Below are 24936 nucleotides of genomic sequence, written 5' to 3' on the forward strand. Positions count from 1 at the left end.
GGATCACAAGGTCAGGAGATCGAGACCATCCTGGCTAACACGGCGAAACCCCGTCTCTACTAAAAACCCAAAAAATTAGCCGGGCGAGGTGGCGGCGCCTGTGGTCCCAGCTACTCGGGAGGCTGAGGCAGGAGAATGGCGGGAACCCGGGAGGCGGAGCTTGCAGTGAGCTGAGATCTGGCCACTGCACTCCAGCCTGGGCGACAGAGCGAGACTCCGTCTCAAAAAAAAAAAAAAAAAAAAAAAAAAAAAAAAAAAATACAAAAATTAGCCTGGCGTGATGGTAGGTGCCTGTAATCCCGCTACTTGGGAGACTGAGGCAGGGAAACCACTTGAATCCAGGAGGCACAGGTTGGTTGCAGTGAGCTGAAATCACACCACTGCACTCCAGCCTGGGAGATAGAGTGAGACTCTGTCTCAAAAATAAATAAATAGAAAAGAAAAAATCAAAAGGAAAAATAAAGACACACGTTCCACTGGAAACATGTGAATATGCAGAGGCCACAGGGATGGGACATGATGCATTTGTGGGAAGCATATAGGATATTAGCTTCCATCTCCATAAAGAATTTAAAAATTGCCGGGCGCGGTGGCTCAAGCCTGTAATCCCAGCACTTTGGGAGGCCGAGACGGGCGGATCACGAGGTCAGGAGATCGAGACCATCCTGGCTAACACGGTGAAACCCCGTCTCTACTAAAAAATACAAAAAACTAGCCGGGCGCGGTGGCGGGCGCCTGTAGTCCCAGCTACTCGGGAGGCTGAGGCAGGAGAATGGCGTAAACCCGGGAGGCGGAGCTTGCAGTGAGCTGAGATCCGGCCACTGCACTTCAGCCTGGGCGGCAGAGCGAGACTCCGTCTCAAAAAAAAAAAAAATAAATAAAAATAAAAAAATAAAATAATAAAATAATAAAAAATTTAAAAATTAGCCTGGAGTGGTGGCGGCGCCAGTGGTCCCAGCTACGTGGGAGGCTGAGCGGGGAGGATGGCTGGAGCCCAGGAGGTCAAGGCTACAGTGAGTGGTGATTGTGCCACTGCACTCAGAGGGATACCCTGTCTCAAATAAATAAATAAAAGCAAAAATTGATCTTATCACCCCCTGCCTGGAAAACCTTTAACAGTTGGCTTCTCTGTGCCTGGCCGTGGTCACCACACACCTCCGACCCTCCGCCCAGGTGCAGGACCCCGGCTTCATCTCTGCCCCTCCCCACCAGGTCCTACAGCCTGGAGCACACAGCTCATCCCTTGAAGCTCAGCTGCCATTCACATCCCCCTTCTCAGGAAGCCCCCAGGACTCCCCTTTGACCCCACTCATCTGAGTTCCTAGCTCCAGGGCACACTCCTACCAAGCCCTCACCCCAGGCAGGCACTTCATTCATTCACTGAACACACAGGGAAGTCGCCTGGCACTGTCGCAGGTTCTGAGGACTGAGCAGTGAATGAAATATCCGGGACAGGGAGGAAGGGTTTTTGACTCCAGCAGAGGCTGTGCTGGGAAAGGCAGAGGTGAGGCGGTGCCCCCCGCACAGGGAAGGCTGGGGAGCTCCTGAGGAGGGGGCCCTGCAGCTAACCCCGAGGCGGGTGGGCGGGCGGCCAGGCCAGTACTCACCGCAGCAGCAGGAGGCCTGGGGTCGCGGGGGAGCGGCAGGTGGAGCAGGACCCTGTGGGTCCCGTCACAAGGATGGAGTCTTGCTCTGTCGCCCAGGCTGGAGTGCAATGGCGCAGTCTCCACTCACTGCAACCTCCGCCTCCCAGGTTCAAGTGCTTCTCCTGCCTCAGCCTCCGGAGTAGCTGGGATTACAGGCATGCGCCACCACGCCCGGCTAGTTTTGTAATTTTAGTAGAGGCGGGGTTTCACCATGTTGGTCAGGCCGGACTCAAACTCCTGACCTCAGGTGATCCGCCCACCTCGGCTTCCTAAAGTGCTGGGATTACAGGCGTGAGCCACCGCAGCCGGCATGGATCGAGTTTTGATCCATCCCGATCTGGCTCCCTTCTGGGAGGGACGGGTCTCCTTCGCGTCCGACCAGCCGGCCCATCCCAAAGCAGGAAAACAGGTCCCTGCGGCTGCCCTAGCTCGGAGCCGCAGCCAAGTCCGGACCTGCCCTGGAAGGTTCCTCCCCCTCCCTCCGCTCCCGGAGGCCGAACTTTGCCCCGCCCGTCCCAGCCCGACCCACCTGCGCCCTCGAGACCCACCTGCGCCGCCGCGACCCACCTGCGCCCTCGAGACCCACCTGCACCCCCGGGACCCACCTGCACCCCCGGGACCCACCTGCGCCGCCGGGACCCACCTGTCCGGCTCCTGGGGACGCTCCCGCCCTGCAGCAGCCGGGACCACTTGATCGCCCTGCGGGTGAGCGTGACCAGGTAGCTGGAGAAAAACTTCTCGTAGGCGGCGTCGTCGAAGTCCTCAGGCCGCTCGAATCCGTACGGGTCGATCCTGCAACACGGAGAGAAGGAGGCCGGCGTCCCCGAAGTTTCCTCTGGGGGGTCGGGGGCCCGCTTGGGGACCGCAGCCGCCAGGGACGCCCGCACCCCGCGCCACCCACCTGGGGACCCGCGAGCGCTCGGCGGGCTCCATGTGGGGAGGGAGGCGCGCACCGAGCGAGGCCAGCGGGTCCCAGGTTCGCCTCCCGGCTCCTGGGCGCTCAAGTCCTTCCGGCGGGACCGCGGGCGCGGGGGGGCGGGGCTGGGGCGGGGAGGGGGAGGGGAGAGAGGACGGGCAGGAGGGGGTGAGGGGCGGGGGAGGACCGGGGGAGGGGCGGGCGACGGAGGGCGGGGAATGGGCGGAGGGTGGGGGGGAGTGGGCGGAGGGTGGGGGGAACGGGCGGAGAGGGGTGAACGGGCGAGGAGGGGGGAATGGGTGGCGTAGGGGGGGTGAGGGTGGGGGTGGGGGTGGGGGTGGGGGTGGGGGCGGGGCGGGGCCTGCTCCTGGGGCCTCGGAGGCCGCGGCGTCTCGGGCGGGGTCGGGCAGAAGGGCAGAGTCGGGGCGCCCCCCGCAGATCCCCGCGGCCTGGACCCGGGTGAGAAGAGCTGCTTCTGCGATTCCTTCAATCCTCAGTGCCTGGCGGATCCGACTCTGACACCTGACTCCTATTTGTATTTTATTTTTTATTTTCTCCGCTGCATTTTAAGGCCGAGACCAACACACAAATGAGAGGCCCCCAGGGGCGCCCGCCCGTTCCTGCCCCGCCAAACCAGGGCCGGGGTCCCCCCACCGGCGAGCCAGGCCTGGGAGAATCCGGGCAGCGCTGGTTCCGAACGGCTTCTTCTCGGTCCGCGCTCCATGACATTGTCCTGAGATTTCAGCTGCTTTTGGTGTCCGGGAGGCCCCGGAAATTTGCCAGAACTGCGGATTTTGAATTTTGCTCTGGCGACGTGGCAAAGGGGAGACCCCAGAAGTGAGGTGCTGGGGCGACCTCGCCCTGGGTCTGGAGCGGGGGCTTCTCCGACACGCCTCTCCCCGCCTGTGATTTAGGCCCAGGGCGCCCTGGACAGGCCCCAGGAGGAGCGGCCGTTCCCGGACTCCAGACGCGCTTTCCCGGGAGAAGCAGCCCGACCTTGTCTGGGTGAGGCGAGGATCACAGGCTCAGCGTCCCCTGCGGGTCCGTCAGGGCCTTTGGGAACCAACTTTGGGACCTTCCCATCGGTGTTTCCGGAATGTTCCATGCGAGTGCCACCCAGGAGCCTGGACAGCAGCGTGTGGAACGGACCGGTCCCTAAGTGTGGACTCCTGCCTCTGCCTTTCACCCTTCTCCAGCCCCTGCATGACTGTGGGGGTTCAGTGCTCGGCAGAGCAGAGCCCCCGACACGGCTCCTCCGTTCCTAGTCTGCTGGTTCTGGGAACTCCCCACGCTTTCAGCCCAGCTCCGCAGCACTGGCCTTTTTGGTAACACGCGGCGTCCTTCCTTTCAAAGATCGCACAGCCCCTACCCTACGCTCTCACCTCCTTGGGATGTTTAGACCCAAACCAGGAGTCAGGGCCATAGCCTCCTGCCCCTCGGCCTACGGGTGCCCCACAACCCAGGACTGACAGGTGGGCGTCCGTCCCCAGGGTCTTCGAACCGTCGTCTGGGCTCCTCTCTGCCTAAGTCGGTGACCCGCTGAACCCCTCTCCAGCTGTAACTGAAGCCCGTTTCCTACATCGCGTCCCTCGTGCTTTCTGGAGCAATGGACACAGTCCTGCTCCCCACTTCCCAGCACCCGGAGTCCTGCGGCCCAGACAGCCCCACACCGCCCAGCTCCTGTTCCAACCCCAGGCCTGGAAGCCTCACGGTCCCCCTTTTCCCTCATTCCTGCCCTCTGGCCATGGAGATGGGGTTCTAACCTCCTTTCCCCACCACTGCCGTGGAGAGCAGTGTGGCAGGCGGCACAGACCGGGGGCCGCTGGCTCCCAAGCCTGAGTGTGATGGCGGGACCGCCACCAAGTGTATTTTTGGGCCAGATGTAGGAGACTGTGGGAGCGGGTCAGATAAGAGCAGCGCCCTCCAGGAAGAGTGGAGAGGAGAGATACGGAGAGGCCGGAGCCCCAGGCTTGTGCAGGGTGGGCAGCCAGACCCAGGCAGCTAGAAAGGTCCCCCACTCCAGACCAGGCCTGGCCAGGCCAAGCCCCAACCTGGGACCCGACTGGGAGACAGCCTGGGCTTTCTCACATCTGCTGCCTGGTCAATGGGCCCCCCACCCTCCTCCCCACACCCTGCTGCTCTGCTCCACACAAGAAAACCGCGTTTGGCCTGACTCTTGAGACCTCACAGGTCTGACACACTTGCAATCATCCTTTCAGAAACAGTATCAAGTCTAGATTTTTTTTTTTTAGACGGAGTCTCACTCTGTTGCCCAGGCTGGAGTGCAGTAGTGCGATCTCAGCTCACTGCAAGCTCCAGCCTCCCGGGTTCAGGCCTTCTCCTGCCTCAGTCTCCCGAGTAGCTGGGACTACAGGCACCTGCAACCATGCCCGGCTAATTTTTTGTGTTTTTGGTAGAGACGGGGTTTCACCACGTTAGCCCAGATGGTCTCGATCTCCTGACCTCATGATCTACCTGCCTCGCCTCCCAAAGTGCTGGGATTACAGGCGTGAGCCACTGCGCCCAGCCAAGTCTAGATTTTTTTTAAACGCTCTCAATTTATTTATTTATTGCTCCTGGCAACCACTCTTCTACTTTCTGCTTCTATGCATTGGAGATTTGCTTTTTTTTTTTTTTTCCCCTCTGGTGAGGGGGTGGTTTTCGACGGGGTCTCATTCTGTCACCCAGGCTGGAGTGCAGTGGTGTGATCTTGGCTCACTGCAGCCTGGAACTACCGGGCTCAAGTGGTCCTTCTATCTCAGCCTCCTGAGTAGCTAGGACCACAGGCACGTGCCACCACACCTGGCTAATTTTTTAGTTATTGTAGAGATAGGGGTCTTGCTATGTTGCCCAGGTGGTGCCAAATTCCTGGGCTCAAGCCATCCTCCCGCCCTGGCCTCCCGAAGCACTGGGGTTACCGGCATTGAAATGAGACCACCACTTCTGCTGTCCTTCCCAGCTTCTTCCCCACCTCCCCTTTTCCCTAGTTTATAAGACAGGAAAAAAGAGAGAAAGCAAAAAGTTGGAAAGAAACAGAAGTAAGATAAATAGCCAGATGACCTTGGTGCTACCGCCCGGCCCTGGTGGTTAAAATAATAATAATATTAATAATGTTAACCCCTGACCAAAACTACTTGTGTCATCTGTAAATTCCAGACATTGTATGAGAAAGCACTGTAAAACTTCTTGTTCTGTTAGCTGATGCATGTAGCCCCCAGTCACATTCCTCATGCTTGCTTGATCTATTATGACATTTTCATGTGGACCCCTTAGAACTGCAAGCCCTTAAAAGGGCTAGGAATTTCTTTTTTGGGGAGCGCGACTCTTAAGACGCGAATCTGCCGATGCTCCAGGCTGAATAAACCACTTCTTTCTTTAACCTGGTGTCTGAGGAGTTTTGTCTGTGGCTTGTCCTGCTACATTTCTTGATGCCCTGACCAGGAATCGAACCTGGGTCGCAGCAGTGAGCACGCCAAATCCTAACCACTAGACCACCTGGGAAACTTAGAACTTTGTGTGAAATAGATTGGCCAGCATTAGAAGTGGGTTGGCCATCAGAAGGAAGCCTGAACAGGCCCCTTGTTTCTAAGTTGTGGTACAAGGTAACTGGTAAATCAGGACACTCAGACCGATTCCCATACAAAGACACTTGGTTACAGCTGGTGCTAGACCCCCCACAGTGGCTAAGAGGGCAGGTGGCAGCAGTGCTAGTAGCAGAGGACAGAGAGCCAAGGAAGGATCCCACTCCACCCACCGAGGGAAATCAACTCCTGAAGTTCTGTTCGACCCAACACCAGGAGATCCATTGCAGGAGATGGAACCAGTGATCCCAGGGGTGCCCTCCCCTTACCAGGGAGAGAGGCTCCCCACTCTTGAGCCCACAGTGCTTGCGCCTCCATAAGACAAACATATCCCTAGGCCATCCAGAGTAGACAGGGAGAAGGTGAAGCCTCGGGAGAAACCCCTCCCTTGGCAGCTCGTTTACGACCCAGAACTGGGGTACAAATGCCCCTGAGAGAGCAGCGGAATACTGGGATAGATGAGGACGGGCGCATGGTGGAGAGGCGTGTTTTGTGTACCAGCCCTTCACCTCTGCCGACCTTCTCAACTGGAAAAGCAATACCCCGTCCTATACTGAAAAGCCACAAGCTCTAATTGATTTGCTCCAAACTATTATCCAGACCCATATCCCCACCTGGGCTGATTGCCACCAGCTGCTCATGTTCCTCTCTAACACGGCTGAAAGGTGGAGAGTGCTCCAAGCAGCAACTAAGTGGCTGGAGGAACATGCACCAGCTGATTACTGAAACCCCCGAGAGTATGTGAGGACCCAGTTCCCAGGAACCGACCCCGGTGGGACCCAGATTAAAGAGAGGACATGCAAAGGCTGAACCGCGACAGGGAAGCTCTCCTGGGAGGATTAAAGAGGGAGCCCAGAAGGCCACAAGGGTTAACAAGGTCTCTGAGGTCATTCAGGGAAAAGAAGAAAGTCCAGCACAATTCTTTTTTTTTTTTTTTTTTTTTTTGAGACGGAGTCTCGCTCTGTAGCCCGGGCTGGAGTGCAGTGGCCGGATCTCAGCTCACTGCAAGCTCCGCCTCCCGGGTTTACGCCATTCTCCTGCCTCAGCCTCCCGAGTAGCTGGGACTACAGGCGCCCGCCACCGCGCCCGGCTAGTTTTTTGTATTTTTTAGTAGAGACGGGGTTTCACGTTGTTCGCCAGGATGGTCTCGATCTCCTGACCTCGTGATCCACCCGTCTCGGCCTCCCAAAGTGCTGGGATTACAGGCTTGAGCCACCGCGCCCGGCTAATCCAGCACAATTCTATGAGAGACTGTGTGAGGCCTATCGTTTGTATACTCCCTTCCATCCCGATAGCCCTGAAAATCAGCGCATGATTAACACGGCTTTAGTAGTCAAAGCGCAGAAGACATTAGAAGAAATCTGCAGAAACACGCTGGGTTTGCAGGGATGAATATATCACAGTTATTAGAAATAGCTCACCAGGTGTTTGTAAACAGGGATGCAGTTTGCCGTAAGGAAAACCGCAGAGAGTGAACGTCAGGCCCGGCAAAACGCTGACCTGCTAGCTGCAGCAACCAGAGGGGTCCCCCCAAAGAGGCAAGGGAAGGGGGCGCCCAGGAAAGAAATTCAGCCTGGCTGTCAGAGTCTGCAGTGTAACCAATGTGCTTATTGTAAAGAAATAGCATATTGAAGAACAAATGCCCTCAGCTAAAAGGAAAACAAGGAGACTCAGAGCAGGAGGCCCCAGACAGGAGGAAGGGGCCCTGCTCAACCTGGCAGAAGGGTTGTTGGACTGAGGGGGACCGGGCTCAAGTGCCCCCAAAGAGCCTACGGTCCGGATGACAGTTGGGGGTGAAGACATCGATTTTCTTGTAGATACCGGTGCTGAACATTCTGTAGTAACCGCCCCAGTCACCCCCTTATCCAAAAAGACCATTGACATAGTCGGAGGTTTCAGCAAAGCAAGCTTTCTGCTTGCCTCGGACTTGTACTGCAGGAGGACGTAACGTGATTCGTCAGTTTTTACACATGCTTGACTGTCTCTTGCCCTTGTTGGGAAGGGACTTGCTTAGCAAGTTGACACTATCTCTTTTACAGAGCACGGCTCTTTGCTGCTAAAGTTACCTGGGACATGAGTCATGATGACCCTTATGGTCCCCCGAGAGGAGGAATGGAGACTTAACTGAGCCAGGCCAAGAGATAAGACCAGCTCTGGCTCAGCGGTGGCCAAGAGTGTGGGCAGAAGGCAACCCTCCAGGGTTGGCCACCAACCAAGCCCCTGCACTTCTAGAAGTTAAGCCTGGGGCCCAGCTGGTCAGGCAAAAACCAGGTCCCCAGAGAAGCTCTTGAAGGTAGCCAGGTCCATCTCAAGCGCCAAAGAACCTTTGGAATTATAGTTCCTTGTCAGTCTCCATGGAACACTCCCCTCCTGCCGGTTCCCAAGCCAGGGACCAAGGACTACAGGCCGGCACAGGATTTGCGCCTGGTCAATCAAGCTACAGTGACTCTACATCCAACAGTACCTAACCCGTACACATTGTTGGGGTTGCTGCCAGCTGAGGACACCTGGTTCACCTGCTTGGACCTGAAAGACACTTTCTTTAGCATCAGATCAGCCCCTGAGAGCCAGAAGCTCTTTGCCTTTCAGTGGGAAGATCTGGAGTCAGGTGTCACTACTCAGTACACTTAGACCTGGCTTCCCCAAGGGTTCAAGAACTCCCCAACCATCTTCGGGGAGGCATTGGCTCGAGACCTCCAGAAGTTTCCCACCAGAGTCCTAGGCTGCGTGTTGCTCCAGTACGTCGATGACCTTCTGCTGGGACACCCCACGGCAGTCGGGTGCACCACGGGAACCGATGCCCTACTCCGACATCTGGAGGATTGTGGGTATAAAGTGTCCAAGAAAAAAGCTCAGATCTGCTGACAGCGGGTACGTTACTTGGGATTTACTATCCGACAGGGGACGCAGCCTGGGATCAGAAAGAAAGCAGGTCATTTGCAATCTACCGGCGCCTAAGAGCAGAAGGCAGGTGAGAGAATACTTAGGAGCTGTGGGGTTTTGCAGACTGTGGATCCCAGACTTTGCAGTATTAGCCAAGCCTTTGTACAAGGTCACAAAGGGGGGGACCTGGAACCTTTTGAATGGGGATCCCAACAACAGCGAGCCTTTCATGAGTTAAAGAAAAAACTTCTGTCAACCCCAGCCCTGGGGCTACCCGATCTGACAAAGCCTTTTACATTGTATGTGTCAGAGAGAGAAAAGATGGCAGTTGGAGTTTTAACCCAAACTGTGGGGCCTGGCCGAGGCCGGTGGCCTACCTCTCTGAACAACTAGACGGGGTTTCTAAAGGATGGCCCCAGTGTTTGAGGGCCTTGGCAGCAACTGCCCTGCTAGTACAAGAAGCAGACAAGCTGACTCTTGGGCAAAACCTGAACATAAAGGCCCCCCATGCTGTGGTGACTTTAATGAATACTAAAGGACATCACTGGCTAATGAATGCTAGACTCACCAAGTACCAAAGTTTGCTCTGTGAAAATCCCCGTATAACCACTGAAGTTTGTAACATCCTGAACCCCACCACCTTGCTCCTAGTATCAGAGAGCCCTGTCGAGCATGACTGTGTTGGACTCAGTTTACTCCAGCAGACCTGACCTCCGGGACCAGCCTCGGGCGTCAGTAGACTGGGAACTACACGTGGATGGGAGCAGCTTCATCAACCCACGAGGAGAGAGATGTGCAGGGTATGCAGTGGTAACCCTGGACACTGTTCTTGAAGCCAGATCGTTGCCCCAGGGCACTTCTGCCCAGAAAGCTGAACTCATTGCTTTAATTCAGGCCTTAGAACTCAGTGAAGGTAAGACTGTAAACATTTACACTGACTCTTGGTATGACTTTTTAACCCTTCAAGTGCATGGAGCATCATATAAAGAAAAGGGCCTATTGAACTCTGGGGGAAAGGACATAAAGTATCAACGAGAAATCTTGCAATTATTAGAAGCAGTATGGAAACCCCACAAGGTGGCAGTTATGCATTGCAGAGGACACGAGCGAGCTTCCATCTTGGGTTTGGGAAATTCCTGCACTGACTCAGAAGCTCAAAAAGCAGCATCTGCCCCCTTCCGGGCATCAGTCACAGCCCCCTGCTCCCTCAAGCACCTGATCTTGTACCTACTTATTCTAAAGAAGAAAAGGACTTTCTCCAGGCAGAGAGAGAGGACAAGAGATGGAGGAAGGATGGATTCGGTTACCAGATGGGAGAGTAGCTGTGTCACAGCTGCAGGAAGCCGCTGTTGTACTGGCTGTGCATGAAACCACCCATCTAGGTCAGGAGTCACTTGAAAAGTTGTTAGGCTGGTATTTCTACATCTCGCGTTTGTCGGCCCTTGCCAAAACGGTGACGCAGTGGTGTGTTACCTGCCGACAGCACAATGCGAGGCAAGGTCCAGCCGTTCCGCCCGGAATACAGGCTTATGGAGCAGCCCCCTTTGAAGATCTCCAGGTGGACTTCACAGAGATGCCAAAGTGTGGCGGTAACAAGTATCTACTAGTTCTTGTGTGTACCTACTCTGGGTGGGTGGAGGCTTATCCAACACGAACTGAGTAACCCGTGTGCTTCTTCAAGATCTTATTCCTAGATTTGGACTGCCTTTACGGATCGGCTCAGATAACGGGCCGGCGTTTGTGGCTGACTGGGTACAGAAGACGACAAAGGTATTGGGGATCACATGGAAATTGTATGCCGCCTACTGGCCTCAGAGTTCCGGAAAGATGGAGTGGATGAACCAGACTATCAAAAATAGTTTAGGGAAAGTATGTCAGGAAGCAGGATTAAAATGGATACAGGCTCTCCCTATGGTATTATTTAAAATTAGATGTACCCCTTCTAAAAGAACAGGACATTCTCCTTATGAAATATTATATTATAGGCCCCCTCCTATATTGCGGGGACTTCCAGACACTCCCCAAAAGTTGAGTGAAATTGAGTTACAGCGACAGCTACAGGCTTCAGGAAAAATTACACAAAGAATCTCAGCCTGGGTAAGTGAGAGATGCCCTGTTAGCTTATTCTCCCCAGTTCACCCTTTCTCCCCAGGTGATCGAGTGTGGATCAAGGACTGGAACACAGCCTCTTTGTGCCCATGGTGGAAAGGACCCCAGACTGTCGTCCTGACCACTCCCACCGCTGTGAAGGTAGAGGGAATCCCAGCCTGGATCCCCCACAGCCGTGTAAAACCTGCAGCTCCTGAAACCTGGGAGGCAAGACCAAGCCCGGACTATCCTTGTAGAGTGACTCTGAGGAAGACGACAAGCCCTGCTCCAGTCACACCCGGAAGCTGACTGGTCCACGCACGGCCGAAGCATGAGGAATCTCATCGTGGGATTCATTTTTCTTCAACTTTGGACTTATACAGTAAGGGCTTCAACTGACCTTACTCAAACTGGGGACTGTTCCCAGTGTGTTCATCAGGTCACTGAGGTAGGACAGCAAATTAAAACAATCTTTCTGTTCTATAGTTATTATGAATGTGTGGGAATGTTAAAAGAAACTTGTTTGTATAATGCCACTCAGTACAAGGTATGTAGCCCGGGAAATGACCAACCTGATGTGCGTTACAACCCATCTGAGTCCCCTGCAACCACCGTTTTCGAAATAAGATTAAGAACTGGCCTTTTCCTAGGTGATACAAGTAAAATAATAACTAGAACAGAAGGAAAAGGAATCCCCAAACAAGTAGCTTTAAGATTTAACGCTTGTTCAGCCATTAATAGTAACAAGCTAGGAACAGGATGTGGTTCTGTTAACTGTGAAAGGAGCTACAGAGTAGAAAATAAATATGTTTGTCATGAGTCAGGGGTTTGTGAAAATTGTGCCTTTTGGCCATGTGTTATTTGGGCTACTTGGAAAAAGAACAAAAAGGACCCGGTTTGTCTTCAGAAGCGGGAAGCCAACCCCTCCTCCCTCCTGTGCTGCCGGTCACTGTAACCCACTGGACCTCATAATCACCAACCCCTAGATCCCCACAAACCCTCCTGTGCAGCCAGTCACTGTAACCCACTGGACCTCATAATCACCAACCCCTAGATCCCCACAAACCCTCCTGTGCAGCCGGTCACTGTAACCCCCCGGAACTCATAATCACCAACCCCTAGACCCCCGCCAACCCCTCCTGTGCTGCCGGTCACTGTAACCCACCGGAACTCATAATCACCCATCCCCTAGATCCCCGCCAACCCTCCTGTGCTGCCGGTCACTGTAACCCACTGGACCTCATAATCACCAACCCCTAGATCCCCACAAACCCTCCTGTGCAGCCGGTCACTGTAACCCCCCGGAACTCATAATCACCAACCCCTAGACCCCCGCCAACCCCTCCTGTGCTGCCGGTCACTGTAACCCACCGGAACTCATAATCACCAACCCCTAGACCCCCGCCAACCCCTCCTGTGCTGCCGGTCACTGTAACCCACCGGAACTCATAATCACCCATCCCCTAGATCCCCGCCAACCCTCCTGTGCAGCCGGTCACTGTAACCCACTGGACCTCATAATCACCAACCCCTAGATCCCCACAAACCCTCCTGTGCAGCCGGTCACTGTAACCCCCCAGAACTCATAATCACCCATCCCCTAGATCCCCACCAACCCTCCTGTGCTGCCGGTCACTGTAACCCACCAGACCTCATCATCATCCATCCCCTAGATCCCCGCCACCCCTCCTATGCTGCTCACCCATCCCCTAGACCCCCGCCAACCCTCCTGTGCTGCCGGTCACTGTAACCCACCAGATCTAATAATCACCCATCCCCTAGACCCCCGCCAACCCCCCCTGTGCTGCCGGTCACTGTAACCCACCATAACTCATAATCACCAACCCCTAGATCCCCATCAACCCTCCTGTGCTGCCGGTCACTGTAATCCCCCGGAACTCATAATCATCCATCCCCTAGACCCCTGCCACCCCTCCTATGCTGCCGGTCACTGTAACCCACCGGAACTCATAATCACCCATCCCCTAGATCCCCGTTGGAAAAAGGGAGAACGTGTAATCCTGGGGATCGATGGGACAGGGTTAAACCCCCAAGTTGCCATTTTAGTCTGAAGGGAGGTCCACAAGCGCTCTCCCAAAACAGTGTTTCAAACCTTTTACGAATCTGCCAGCACCAGAACTTCCGAAAAAGACAAAAAATTTGTTTCTCCAATTAGCAGAAAATGTAGCTCATTCCCTTAATGTTGCTTCCTGTTATGTATGCGGGGGAACCACTAACGGAGATCGATGGCCTTGGGAAGCCCAAGAGTTGGTGCCCACTGTTCCAGCTCCTGATGTAATTCCAGTTCAGAAGGCCCAAGCTAGCAACTTCTGGATCCTAAAAACCTCAATTATTGGACAACACTGTCTAGCTAGAGAAGGAAAAGACTTCATCATCCCTGTAGGAAAGCTTAATTGTATAGGACAGAAGTTATACAACGGCACAACAAAGACAATTACTTGGTGGGGCCTAAATCACACTGAAAAGAACCCATTTAGTAAATTTTCTAAATTAAAAACTGCCTGGGCTCATCCAGAATCTTATCAGGACTGGACGGCTCCCGCTGGACTATACTGGATATGTGGGCACAGAGCCTACATTCGGTGACCTAATAAATGGGTAGGTAGTTGTGTTACTGGCACTATTAAGCCGTCCTTTTTCTTATTACCCGTAAAAATGAGTGAGCTCCTAGGTTTCCCTGTCTACGCCTCCCGAGAAAAGAGAAGCATAGTTACAGGAAACTGGAAAGATAATGAGTGACCTTCTGAAAGGATTATACAGTATTATGGGCCTGCCACATGGGCACAAGACGGCTCATGGGGACACTGAACCCCCATTTACATGCTCAATCAGATTGTACGGCTGCAGGCCGTCTTAGAAATAATTACTAATGAAACTGTCAGAGCTTTGACTGTTTTAGCTCGGCAGGAAATCCAAATGAGAAATGCTATCTATGAGAATAGACTGGCCTTGGACTACTTGCTGGCAGCTGAAGGAGGAGTCTGTGGAAAATTTAACTTAACCAATTGCTACCTACAAATAGATGATCAAGGACAGGTGGTTGAAAACATAGTCAAGGACATGACAAAGTTGGCACATGTGCCTGTACAGGTTTGGCACGAGTTTGATCCTCGGTCTTTATTTGGAAAATGATTTCCAGCTACAGGAGGATTTAAAACCCTCATTGTAGGTGTATTGCTAGTAATAGGAACTTGCTTGCTGCTCCCCTGTGTATTACCCTTGCTTTTTCAAATGATAAAAGGTTTTGTTGCTACTTTGGTTCAGCATAAAACTTCAGCACATGTGTATTACATGAATCACTGTCGCTCTATCTCACGAAGAGACTCAGAAAGTGAGGATGAGAGTGAAAACTCCCACTAAAAAGTGAAAATTCTCAAAGGGGAAAAATATAGAATGAGACCACCAATTCTCCTGCTGTCCTTCCTGGCTTCTCCCCTACCTCCCCCTTTCCCTAGTTTATAAGACCGGAAAAAAGAGAGAGAAAGCAAAAAGTTGGAAAGAAACAGAAGTAAGATAAATAGCTAGATGCTGAGAAATCTGCTGTTAATCTGATAGGTTTTCCTTTATAGGTTACCGTTACCTGGTGCTTTTGTCTCACAGCTCTTAAGATTCTTTTCTTCATCTTAACTTTAGATAACCTGATAACAATGTACCTAGGCAATGACCTTTTTGCAATGAATTTCTCAGGTGTTCTTTGAGCTTCTTGTGTTTGGATGTCTAGGTCTCTAGCAAGGCCGGCGAATTTTCCTCGATTATTCCACCAAATATGTTTTCCAAACTTTTAGATTTCTCTTATTCCTTAGGAACACCAGTTATTCTTAGGTTTGTTCAAGATGGACCAGCAAACTGGTCAGTTATGAACTTTGCTGTAAGTCCCTGAAAAAAACTGGATGAGATTTCCTTCCTGTCTTGTGTGTCCTTGGGAGCTTCACCTCGTAACCATGTGGTTGTGCTTTCTCTTTTCACAGTGGTGGCCTCGGTTCAGGGTACAATTCCTGGCTTAGGGAATGAGTCCTTTATCTTCTGTCTGTGTTTATATGTGTTATGAGCCTGACGTTTGTATATGAAAGAGCTTTGATTAATTGGTTTAATAACAGTAAGAGCTTAAATCAGAAATTTTATCAGAAAATTTAAAAGTGTAATGCCTTTTAGTTCATGTAACTTAAGCAATCTTTAGGAAATAAAGGCAGTTTTAAAGATTATTGGTAAAATAAAAATATCTTCAAAAATGTAAACATTTGGTCTAAATCATGCAGGTCAGATATTAAGCTTGCTAAATGCTTTAAGGTCATAAACTGCTTCTTTGACTTTTGAAAATTCTTCAATTTACCTACATGGGAGCATTAGATTCTAGATTAGGCTGGGGGCACTAATGCAACAATGACATTTGGCTTATTGGGTACAAGAATCCTACAAAGGCCGGGTGCGGTGGCTCAAGCCTGTAATCCCAGCACTTTGGGAGGCCGAGACGGGCGGATCACGAGGTCAGGAGATCGAAACCATCCTGGCGAACACGGTGAAACCCCGTCTCTACTAAAAAATACAAAAAACTAGCTGGGCGAGGTGGTGGGCGCCTGTGGTCCCAGCTACTCGGGAGGCTGAGGCAGGAGAATGGCGTAAGCCCGGGAGGCGGAGCGTGCAGTGAGCCGAGATCGCGCCACTCACTCCAGCCTGGGCGACAGAGCGAGACTCCGTCTCAAAAAAAAAAAAAAAAAAAAAAGAATCCTACAGGAAGCACTGTCAAATATAAAATGGTGTTTGGTTTTCTTTGGGCTGTATTTTTATATATAAATGTGTTATTGGTATGTGTTCCAAAATTACTTTTAAAACTCCTATAATTCTCATAACACTTAATGTATGTTATTAATAGATATAATTGTTATGTAAAATTTTGTATGCCACAGAAGTAATCAAATTTCCTTATCAATTGTGGTTTTAATGATGGCTGTCCTAAGATGTTTTGTCATCCACAAACAATAGTTGTCTTGTTTTGGTCCTCTTTAGAAGGCGGTTTATAAGCAGCTACAGGACTTTGACAGATGTTCTTGAGTGCAGGTTTCTGATAACTTTGGTGATTGTGACATCAGAATAGAGGAAAAAACTTTCAGAATTCTTATGGAGAGCTGAAATGTCCATGAATAGCAAACAGAAGTTAACTACATGGACTAAACTAATAGAAACCAGAAGTAATCTTTTTAACTTTTTGCTTAAAATATTCTGATCCTTTGTTCTGTTTTTCAGAATCAAGGAAACTTTTGAGCTAGTAGTTACAGCTTTTAATAATTGAGTAAAGTATACTTGTATGAAGAAAATTTGGAGCATATTTGTTTCTCTCTACCTAATTTCTCCAAAATTTGGAAACTAGTTGTGAGTGTTCTTAATGTATGGCAATATAGCTATTTGAAGAAGTGCAATAAGAATCTGTTTTCTTTTTCTTTTTCTTTTTTTTTTTTTTTTTTTTTGAGACAGAGTCTTTTTCTGTCACCCAGGCTGGAGTGCAGTGGTGCAATCTTGGCTCACTGCAACCTCTGCCTCCCAGGTTCAAGTGATTCTCCTGCCTCAGCCTCCCAAGTACCTGGGATTACAGGTGTCTGCCACCACACCTGGCTAATTTTTGTATTTGTAGTAGAAATGAGGTTTCACCATGCTGGCCAGGCTGGTCTCGAACTCTTGACCTCAGGTGATCTGCCCACCTCGGCCTCCCAAAGTACTGGGATTACAGATGTGAGCCACTGTGCCTAGCCAATAATCTGTTTTCTTTTGCAACAGGACACAACTGGAAAAAATGTTTATTTTACCAAGGCTTTGACTGGAATTATGTGTTTTCCTTTAAGAAATTAAACATGACTTACAGAGCCGATAAAGCCCCTTGGGAAAACTGACCTGATACCTTGTCTCCACAGTCCCTATACAGGGTTCCTGACCTGTGGTAAGTAAAGAATGTCACTTTCTGCCAGGCGTGGTGCCTCACGCCTATAATCCCAGCACTTTGAGAGGTCAGGGCAGGTGGATCACGAGGTCAGGAGATCGAGACTTTCCTGGCTAATGTGGTGAAACTCCATCTCTACTAAAAATATAAAAAATTAGCCAGGTGTGGTGGTGGGCACCTATAGTCCCAGCTACTAAGGAAGCTGAGGTAGGAGAATGGCAAGAACCCGGGAGGCAGAGGTTGCAGTGAGCAGAGATTGCGCCACTGCACTCCAGCCTGGGTGACAGAGCAAGACTCTGATTCAAAAAAAAAAAAAAAAAAAAAAAAAGATGTCACTTTCTAACAGGCCCAAGAGCCACAAGTTATCTTGGAAACTGGAGAGGAGAGAAATTTACTCAACTCCTAGGTATTTGAGGGTACAAACCCATGTCAGGGCTCGGCTCTAAAAAAATCTTCTCTAAGATTCCTTCTATGGAACAGAGTTCCCTCAAAGCCAATTTAAAAAGAGACTTTGTGAAAAATATTCTTGCTGTACTTTATACAAATAATCAGGCCAGGCCAAGTATAATAAAGTAAATCAGTCTTACGTGATTTTTCTTTAGTAAAAATGGGAAACTGGAGAGACAAATATTATGTTTCAAAAACTATGGTGCATTGTTTCTTTGTTTTTTGTTTGTTTGTTTGTTTGTTTTTGAGACAGAGTCTCCCTCTGTAGCCCAGGCTGGAGTGCAGTGGCAAGATCTCGGCTCACTGTAAGCTCCGCCTCCTGGGTTCATGCCATTCTCCTGCCTCAACCTCCCGATACATTGTTGAAACATTGTTTTTAAATTCTAGTATCATCGATTTTTTTTAGATTCGTCTCTGCAATTTAGGCTAACCTTTCTTATTCCTGTGAACCAACCTGTGAACTCTGACTGCTGCTCAGAAGAAATAAGACGGATGGGTAATGTAAAAATCTGAATCAATATTCTAATTCTGGGCACATTGGAATTGGCTAGCAACCTCATATCATCTTGGTTCCAATAGTTGCCCAGTTCATGGAAAGCCTTCTAATTTAGTTTACTTGGAATAATTTTACTTATTTTGCTTTACTATTGTGGAATATATTGCTGTTGTACTCTGTGTAGGTATGCAAAATAAACTTGCTCAATGTTTTCTTAAACTGAACACTTATTAATTGCCCAGATATCACCTTTTGTTGGAACTCAAGGGTTATGAAGAGCCCTCACCACACTGATGCCTTCTGACTGAGCGCCTCTCTACCCTGAACACAAGAGACCCTAATAGTTAGGCAGGAATATCATCGCCCCTATTCAGCCTGAAAAAGTTACAGAAGATGGATCTTTATCCCTTGCAACTCTTAGGATGAAGGGTTCTCTTATAAAAGGGAAGGAGGAAGCGTCAGGTGTGTTTGAACCAGCGTAACTCCATCTTGAGTAGGAGCTGGGTGAAATGAGGCTGAGACCTACTGGACGGCATTCCCAGGAGGTTAGACATTCTAAGTCACAGGATGAGATAGGAGGTTGGCACAAGACACAGATCGTAAAGCCCTTGCTGGTAAGACAGGTTTCAGGAAAGAAGCCAGCCAAACCCACTAAAACCAAAATGGCGAGAAGAGTGACCTCTGGCCGTCCGCACTGCTGCACTCCCACCAGCGCCATGACCATTAACAGATGCCATGGCAGCGTCAGGAAGTTACCCTATATGGTCTAAAAAGGAGAGGCATGTTTAATCCACCCCTTGTTTAGCATATCATCAAGAAATAACCATAAAAAGGGGCCACCAGCGGCCCTCAGGGCTGCTCGGCCTATAGAGTAACTGTTCTTTATTTCTTTATTTTCTTAATAACCTTGGTTTTGCTTTATTCTGTGGACTCGCTCTGAATTCTTTCTTGCGCGAGATCCAAGAATGCTCTCTGGGGGTCTGGATCAGGACCGCTGTCTGGTAACAACCGCAGTAATCACCCTCCAATACCTTGAGCTGTGTGTTGATGTCTTGGAACTTGCTAGCTGTGAATTAAGCTAACAATGCCATCCCCCACACACAACCCACACCCTGCAGCATAAGGGTGCACAGCCCTTCACTAATCAATGTTATTTCTGTAAACCAACAAGAATTCCTGAAACACAATTTTGTATCAGCCACTCCCTGTTTCCTCTTTTGCCTTTAAAATCCTGATTGTAACAAAGATCTCATGGGGCATATCCAAGGCTACTTGGGTTTGAGTCTTGCAGGCAGCTGTCCTCACCTTGGCTCAAGTCAACTCTTTAAATCATAATTTGCACCTCAGCCTCTCCCTTCTTGTCACTCTTACGTAAGTGGGATCCTACAGAATTTGTCCTTTTGTGTCTGGCTAATTCCACTCACATGGTGTCCTCAAGGTTCACCGAAGTCGCAGGGCAGGGAGGCTTTCACACAATTTTGTAGCCTGCGTAACCTCTCTACCGTGGGAGGTGCTCCAAAAGTGAGTTTGGTTGACTCTCTTTCCTCTTTGAGCTTTATTGGACACGTTTCTGGCTTGGTGGGCCAAGGTCTGCTAAGAAGAAACTTCTCTCTGTGCATCAGAGGGGGAAACGGTGGGGGCTGTACGCCCCGGGAGCAGCCACCCTCTCAGAGGACGCAAAAACAAAGCACTTTAACCTCCTTCTATCAAAGCCCTAGAAGAAGGTGTGTTTTTTTTTTTTTCTTTTTTTTTGAGACAGAGTCTCGCTCTGCCGCCCAGGCTGGAGTGCAGTGGCGTGATCTTGGCTCACTGCAAGCTCCGCCTCCCGGGTTCACGCCATTCTCCTGCCTCAGCCTCCCGAGTAGCTGGGACTACAAGCGCCCGCCACCTCGCCCGGCTAGTTTTTTTGTATTTTTTAGTAGAGACGGGGTTTCACTGTGTCAGCCAGGATGGTCTCGATCTCCTGACCTCGTGATCCGCCCGTCTCAGCCTCCCAAAGTGCTGGGATTACAGGCTTGAGCCACCGCGCCCGGCCAGAAGGTGTGTTTTAAAAACAGACTCTTCTCATTAATCCTGTTGAAGTCTCACTCACTCTGTTGCCTAGGCTGGTGTGTAGTGGCATGATTTCAGCTTTGCCTCCTGGGTTCAAGCGATTGTCCTGTCTCAGTCTCCCAAGTAGCTGGGACCACAGGTGCCTGCCACCACGCCCAGCTAATTTTTTGTATTTTTTGTAGAGACGGGGTTTTGCCATGTTGGCCAGTCTGGTCTTGAACTTTTGAGCTCAAGCGATCCACCTGCCTCAGCCTTCCAAAGTGCTGGGATTACAGGTGTGAGCCACCGTGCCTGGCCTTTTTTTTTTTTTTTTTCTTTTTTTTAACACATGGTCTTGCTCTGTTGCCCAGACTGGAGTTCAGTGTTGCAATCTTGGCTCACTGCAGCCTCAACCTCCTGGGCTTAACTCATCCTCCTGCCTTAGCCTCCTGCCTTAGCCTCCCATAGTGCTCGGATTACAGGCATGAGCCTCCGTGCCAGACAGTGCGATCCTCTTTACCTGAACTGCCCAGGGACCTCCATAAATATCCCTTGCTGGGGGCCGTGGGTCACGCCTGTAATCTTAGCACTTTGGGAGGCCAAGACAGGAGGACTGCTTGAGCCCAGGAGTTCAAGACCACCCTGGACAACATAGCAAGACCCTGTCTCTACAAAAAATACAAAAATGAGTGCATATCTGTGGTCCCAGCTACTCAGGAGGCTGAGGTGGGAGAATTGCTTGAGCCCAGGAGGTTGAGGCTGCCATGAGCCATGATTGCACCACTGCACTCCAGCCTGGGCGATAACGTGAAACCCTGACTCTTAAAAAAAAAAAAAAGGACCAGGCGTGGTGTGTCATGCCTGCAATCCCCGAACTTTGGGAGGCTGAGGCCAGCGGATCACCTGAGGTCAGGAGTTTGAGACCAGCCAAAAAAAAAAAAAAAGATTAGCCAGGTGTGGTGGCGCATGCCTATAATCCTAGCTACTCGGGAGGTAAAGGCAGGAGAATTGCTTGAACCCGGGAGGCGGAGGTTGCGGTGAGCCGAGATCACGCCATTGCACTCCAGCCTGGGCAATAAGAGTGAAGCTCAGTCTCAAAAAAAGAAAAGAAAAAGGATCCCTGGCACCATGTCCTTCTCACAGATAGGAGAACAGGGAAAGGGTGGGTTTTACATCCCCATGGAGCAGAGCAAATGCACACAATGAGCCCTTCAGGTGTGGGGGCAGGAGCAGGGTGGGGACAGGGACCATCAGTCGGTTGGCTCAGGGACTCAGGAGCCCGGACCTGATACCAGCAGGCTTCTCCTCTCTATGGAGAGGACATGCAGTCAGCCCGACTGGCAGAGCGGCCGGATCAGCGCCTGGTTGGGCCATGCTGTGACAGTGACACGGGCACTGCTGTGCCACCCCACATGGAGTGCCACACACAGTCACAACAGCCCCATAAGGTAGGTCCCAGTATTACTATTTTAGGGAAGAGAAGACTGTGGTACACGCACCTGCACATACAGGTGCACACATGGACACACAGGCCTCCACCTCTACTACCCAGACAAGTGCCCCAGTGCACATCACACATGCACTGTGATGCGCACACAACCTGCCCAGACACAGCCTTACACAACACAGGGACCCACGCACGCACACACTCACTGTCATGCACACACGTGTGCACACACACCACCCAGACACAGCCCTCCACAACACAGGGACCCACACATACACACACTCATGCACACACACAGTACCCAGACACAGCCCTCCACAACACAGGGACACACACATACACACACTCATGCACACACGCACCACCCAGACACAGCCCTCCACAACACAGGGACACACACATACACACACTCATGCACACACACAGTACCCAGACACAGCCCTCCACAACACAGGGACCCACACATACACACTCATGCACACACGCGTGTGCACACACACCAAGCAGACACGGTCCTACACAACTCAGGGACCCATGCACGCACATTCTCATGCATACACGTGTGCACACAGCCTGCCCAGACACAGCCCTCCACAACACAGGGACCCACACATATACATTCACTCATGCACACAAGCGTGTGAACACACACCAAGTAGCCATGGCCCTACACACCACAGGGACCCACCCACGCACACACTAAGGAAATCTGGAAACACCACGTGACCTCCGGTGGCAAGGCCACGACTGGAAGCCTGGCGGCCTCTCCGGGTTCCAGGTCCCGATGCCAAGGCCGCCCCTCCCTTAATTCACAAGGAGGTCACCACCCCCGCTCCACACCAGGGAGGGGCTCAGCAGCCCGGAGGCCAGCGCCGAGGTGCCCGCGCGTGCGCCTGTGTCCCCGGCTCCGGGGAAGGCAGCCCTACCTTAGGGGGCTGGGAGCCTGCGCGCCGCCCCGGTGGCTCCCGGCAGCGTCGGGATGTGGCAGCAGCCGGGGCTTCCTCTCGCAGCGGCCGCCGTCCCGGAGGCCGGCAGCGCCCCCTGGCGGGCCCGGGCAGGAGGCGTCCGACGAGGAGGGCGCCAGGGAGGCGGGCGCGGGACGGTGCAGCCGGAGGCCTGTCCCTGCAGGTGCAGGAGGGACCTGCCGCTCCCCTGCGCACCGACGGTGACAACCCCTCCCAGAGACCTGCCGCCCGCGGAGCCTCCCCCAGTGACCTGTGCGGTCCCCAACGAAGAGGCGGGAAGCCGAGCCCTGGAGAAGCCTGGAGACGCGGGCAAAGCCACCTAGCTGGCGACAGGGGCACTGGGCCTCCATCCAGTCCCCCAGGGTCACACATAGGCCTTTATTTTCTGACCCTGAAAGTTATGCAAATGCATTTAAATTAACGCAGAAAGCAGATAACGACGGGAAAACGTACCTACACATCCTGTACGTGGATAACCACTGCTCACCTTTCTTTGCACTTCTCTTCCTTTGCCCCCTTCATAGGTATTTACGTATTTGGATCTACTATTTTATATTAGATTTTTTTGTTTTACTTTTTGAGGTGGAGTTTCACTCTTGTTGCCCAGGTTGGAGTGCCATGGCGCCATCTCAGCTCACTGCAACCTGTGCCTCCTGGGTAGGTTCTCCTGCCTCAGCCTCCTGAGTAGCTGGGATTACAGGAGCCCACCAGGTCCAGCTAATTTTTGTATTTTTAGTAGACATGGGGTTTCACCATGTTGGCTGGGCTGGTCTTGAACTCCTGACCTCAGGTGATCCACCCTCCTTGGCCTCCCAAAGTGCTGGAATTACAAGCATGAGCCACTGCGCCCGGCCTTATATCGGATTTTAAATATTAAATGGTACAATATTTTCCATTTCACAAAGTTCTTCCTCAGCTAATTTTAAATGACTGCTTATTTCACCGAATAAGACACCATACTTTATTTAACTAATCTCTCTTTTTTTTTTTAATGGAGTCTTGCACTGTTGCCCAGGCTGGAGTGCAATGGTACGATCTTAGCTCACTGCAACCTTCACCTCCCAGGTTCAAGCGATTCTCCTGCCTCAGCCTCCCGAGTAGCTGGGATTACAGGTGCCCGCCACCACGCCCGGCTAATATTTTGTATTTTTAGTAGAGACGGGGTTTCACTATGTTGGCCAGGCTGGTTCGAACTCCTGACTTCGTGATCCGCTCGCCTCGGCTTCCCAAAGTGCTGGGATTACAAACGTGAGCCACCGTGCCTGGCCGAGAGTGAGACTTTTAATGATGGTCTTGCAGGATCCGGTGTCTAATGGGCAGCCACACCCAGCGCAGTTTCAACAAGGAATTCATCCCCCCGTGCACAGGTCCCTGCCCCGGTTCCTCCCAGGCTGAGTACTCTGAGGTCACAGTCGTCTGGGACATGATCTGTTGGTTGTCGGGCGGGGGCTGTAGGTGTTTTCTTTAGGGTTGTCCTGCTGCATTTTGTTGCAGCCCACAATGCATTGCAATCCCAGTCAGCTCAGGGGCTCTTTAAGCATTTGACTTACGACCTAAGTAGCTGGGCAGGCTGATAAGAACAAAGCCAGCTATTTTGCAGGCTGGTAAACTTTCATCTTAGACTAAACTTCTTTAGTTCGGGTGAGAGCACCTAAGGGTCAGGGGGAAGGGAGGGAGAAGGGGAGGCCAACAAGCAGGCACTGGCTAGGACATCCTGTTTCTTCTGTAGTTTACCGACCTAAGCCGATTCAAGGCATTTTGTCTTGGAAATGGACCACTGTAGGCGTTGCTTCCTTCATTCTCTGTTTGGCCTCCTTTGTTCTTCTAGGAGAAGATGCCTCAGCACTTTCACGAGTTTGGGGTATGCACAAATGGGTTTTCTAATAGGCTTCTGTGCCTTCCAGTGGCTTCCCAGGCACCACCTGGGGTTGTGGACCTGAGCCAGGCCAGTCCTCTCGCTGTCAGAGAAATGGCGAGCACCGCTCAGCTGCTCAGTCCTGGGCTTCGGGGGGCTACGTGACATCCATCCCTGTCAAAAATCCATGGCGACCATAAATATTCAGCAAATGCACCGAAGCTCAAACAGACAAATGTACAGGCACTTCCTGTTGTGGTTGGGGCTTTTTCTCCTGTTTAGGGAAACTTTTGACTACCCCAAGCTTATAACAATATCCCAAGAACAGGGTTTGATCACACTTATATGTACACCAGTCGCACAGACGCCCTCAATAAGCACTTTTAAAATAGAAGTTCTAACGAAAGCCTGCGTCATACCTTAATTGACAGGGGTTTTCTTTCAGGACAAGAGGTGCCTGCACCATCCCAAAGCCTCAGCGGCCAGGCCAGTGCTCTCAGACACGAGGCGTCGGCTCGTTTCAGTGGAACGAGCTTTCCTCCTCCCCAGATACCAAGAACTCGCACCACCCACCGGCACAGCAGCGGTTCAGAATGCAGGCATTTCCGGCTAGGTCTGGCGTGAGCTTAAA

At 51.5% G+C, this 24936-nt stretch overlaps 1 protein-coding gene and 1 long non-coding RNA gene across 13 annotated transcripts in view; one reads left to right on the forward strand and one right to left on the reverse strand.

The window, feature by feature from the left end:
- GRTP1 (growth hormone regulated TBC protein 1) overlaps positions 1-22496 on the reverse strand; it is a 65545-nt gene extending 43049 nt beyond the window's left edge. For 4 of the 12 annotated variants that reach the window (XM_065533517.2, XM_065533516.1, XM_074021523.1 and 1 more), the window contains exons 1-2: positions 22412-22496; positions 2290-2438 (exon numbers count right to left, since the gene is read on the reverse strand). Coding sequence is in view for 3 of the 12 variants with exons in the window: in XM_015439566.3 (XP_015295052.1) it covers positions 2290-2438; positions 2548-2579 (181 nt within the window). In the remaining 9 variants the exon portion in view is untranslated. Of the gene's footprint in view, positions 1-1607; positions 1822-2289; positions 2439-2547; positions 2659-22411 lie in introns of those variants that run through there. The other 8 variants (XM_015439566.3, XM_005586305.4, XM_015439567.4 and 5 more) reach the window with 5 other exon arrangements.
- Positions 10665-11933, forward strand: LOC141408925 (uncharacterized). Its single transcript, XR_012426635.1, has 2 exons — positions 10665-10796; positions 11179-11933. It is a non-coding gene; the product is annotated as an uncharacterized lncRNA (long non-coding RNA).
- Positions 22497-24936: the final 2440 nt, after the last annotated feature.

This window comes from Macaca fascicularis, chromosome 17 (assembly GCF_037993035.2).
Source record: "Macaca fascicularis isolate 582-1 chromosome 17, T2T-MFA8v1.1".
In the NCBI taxonomy this organism is placed as follows: Eukaryota; Metazoa; Chordata; class Mammalia; order Primates; family Cercopithecidae; genus Macaca; species Macaca fascicularis.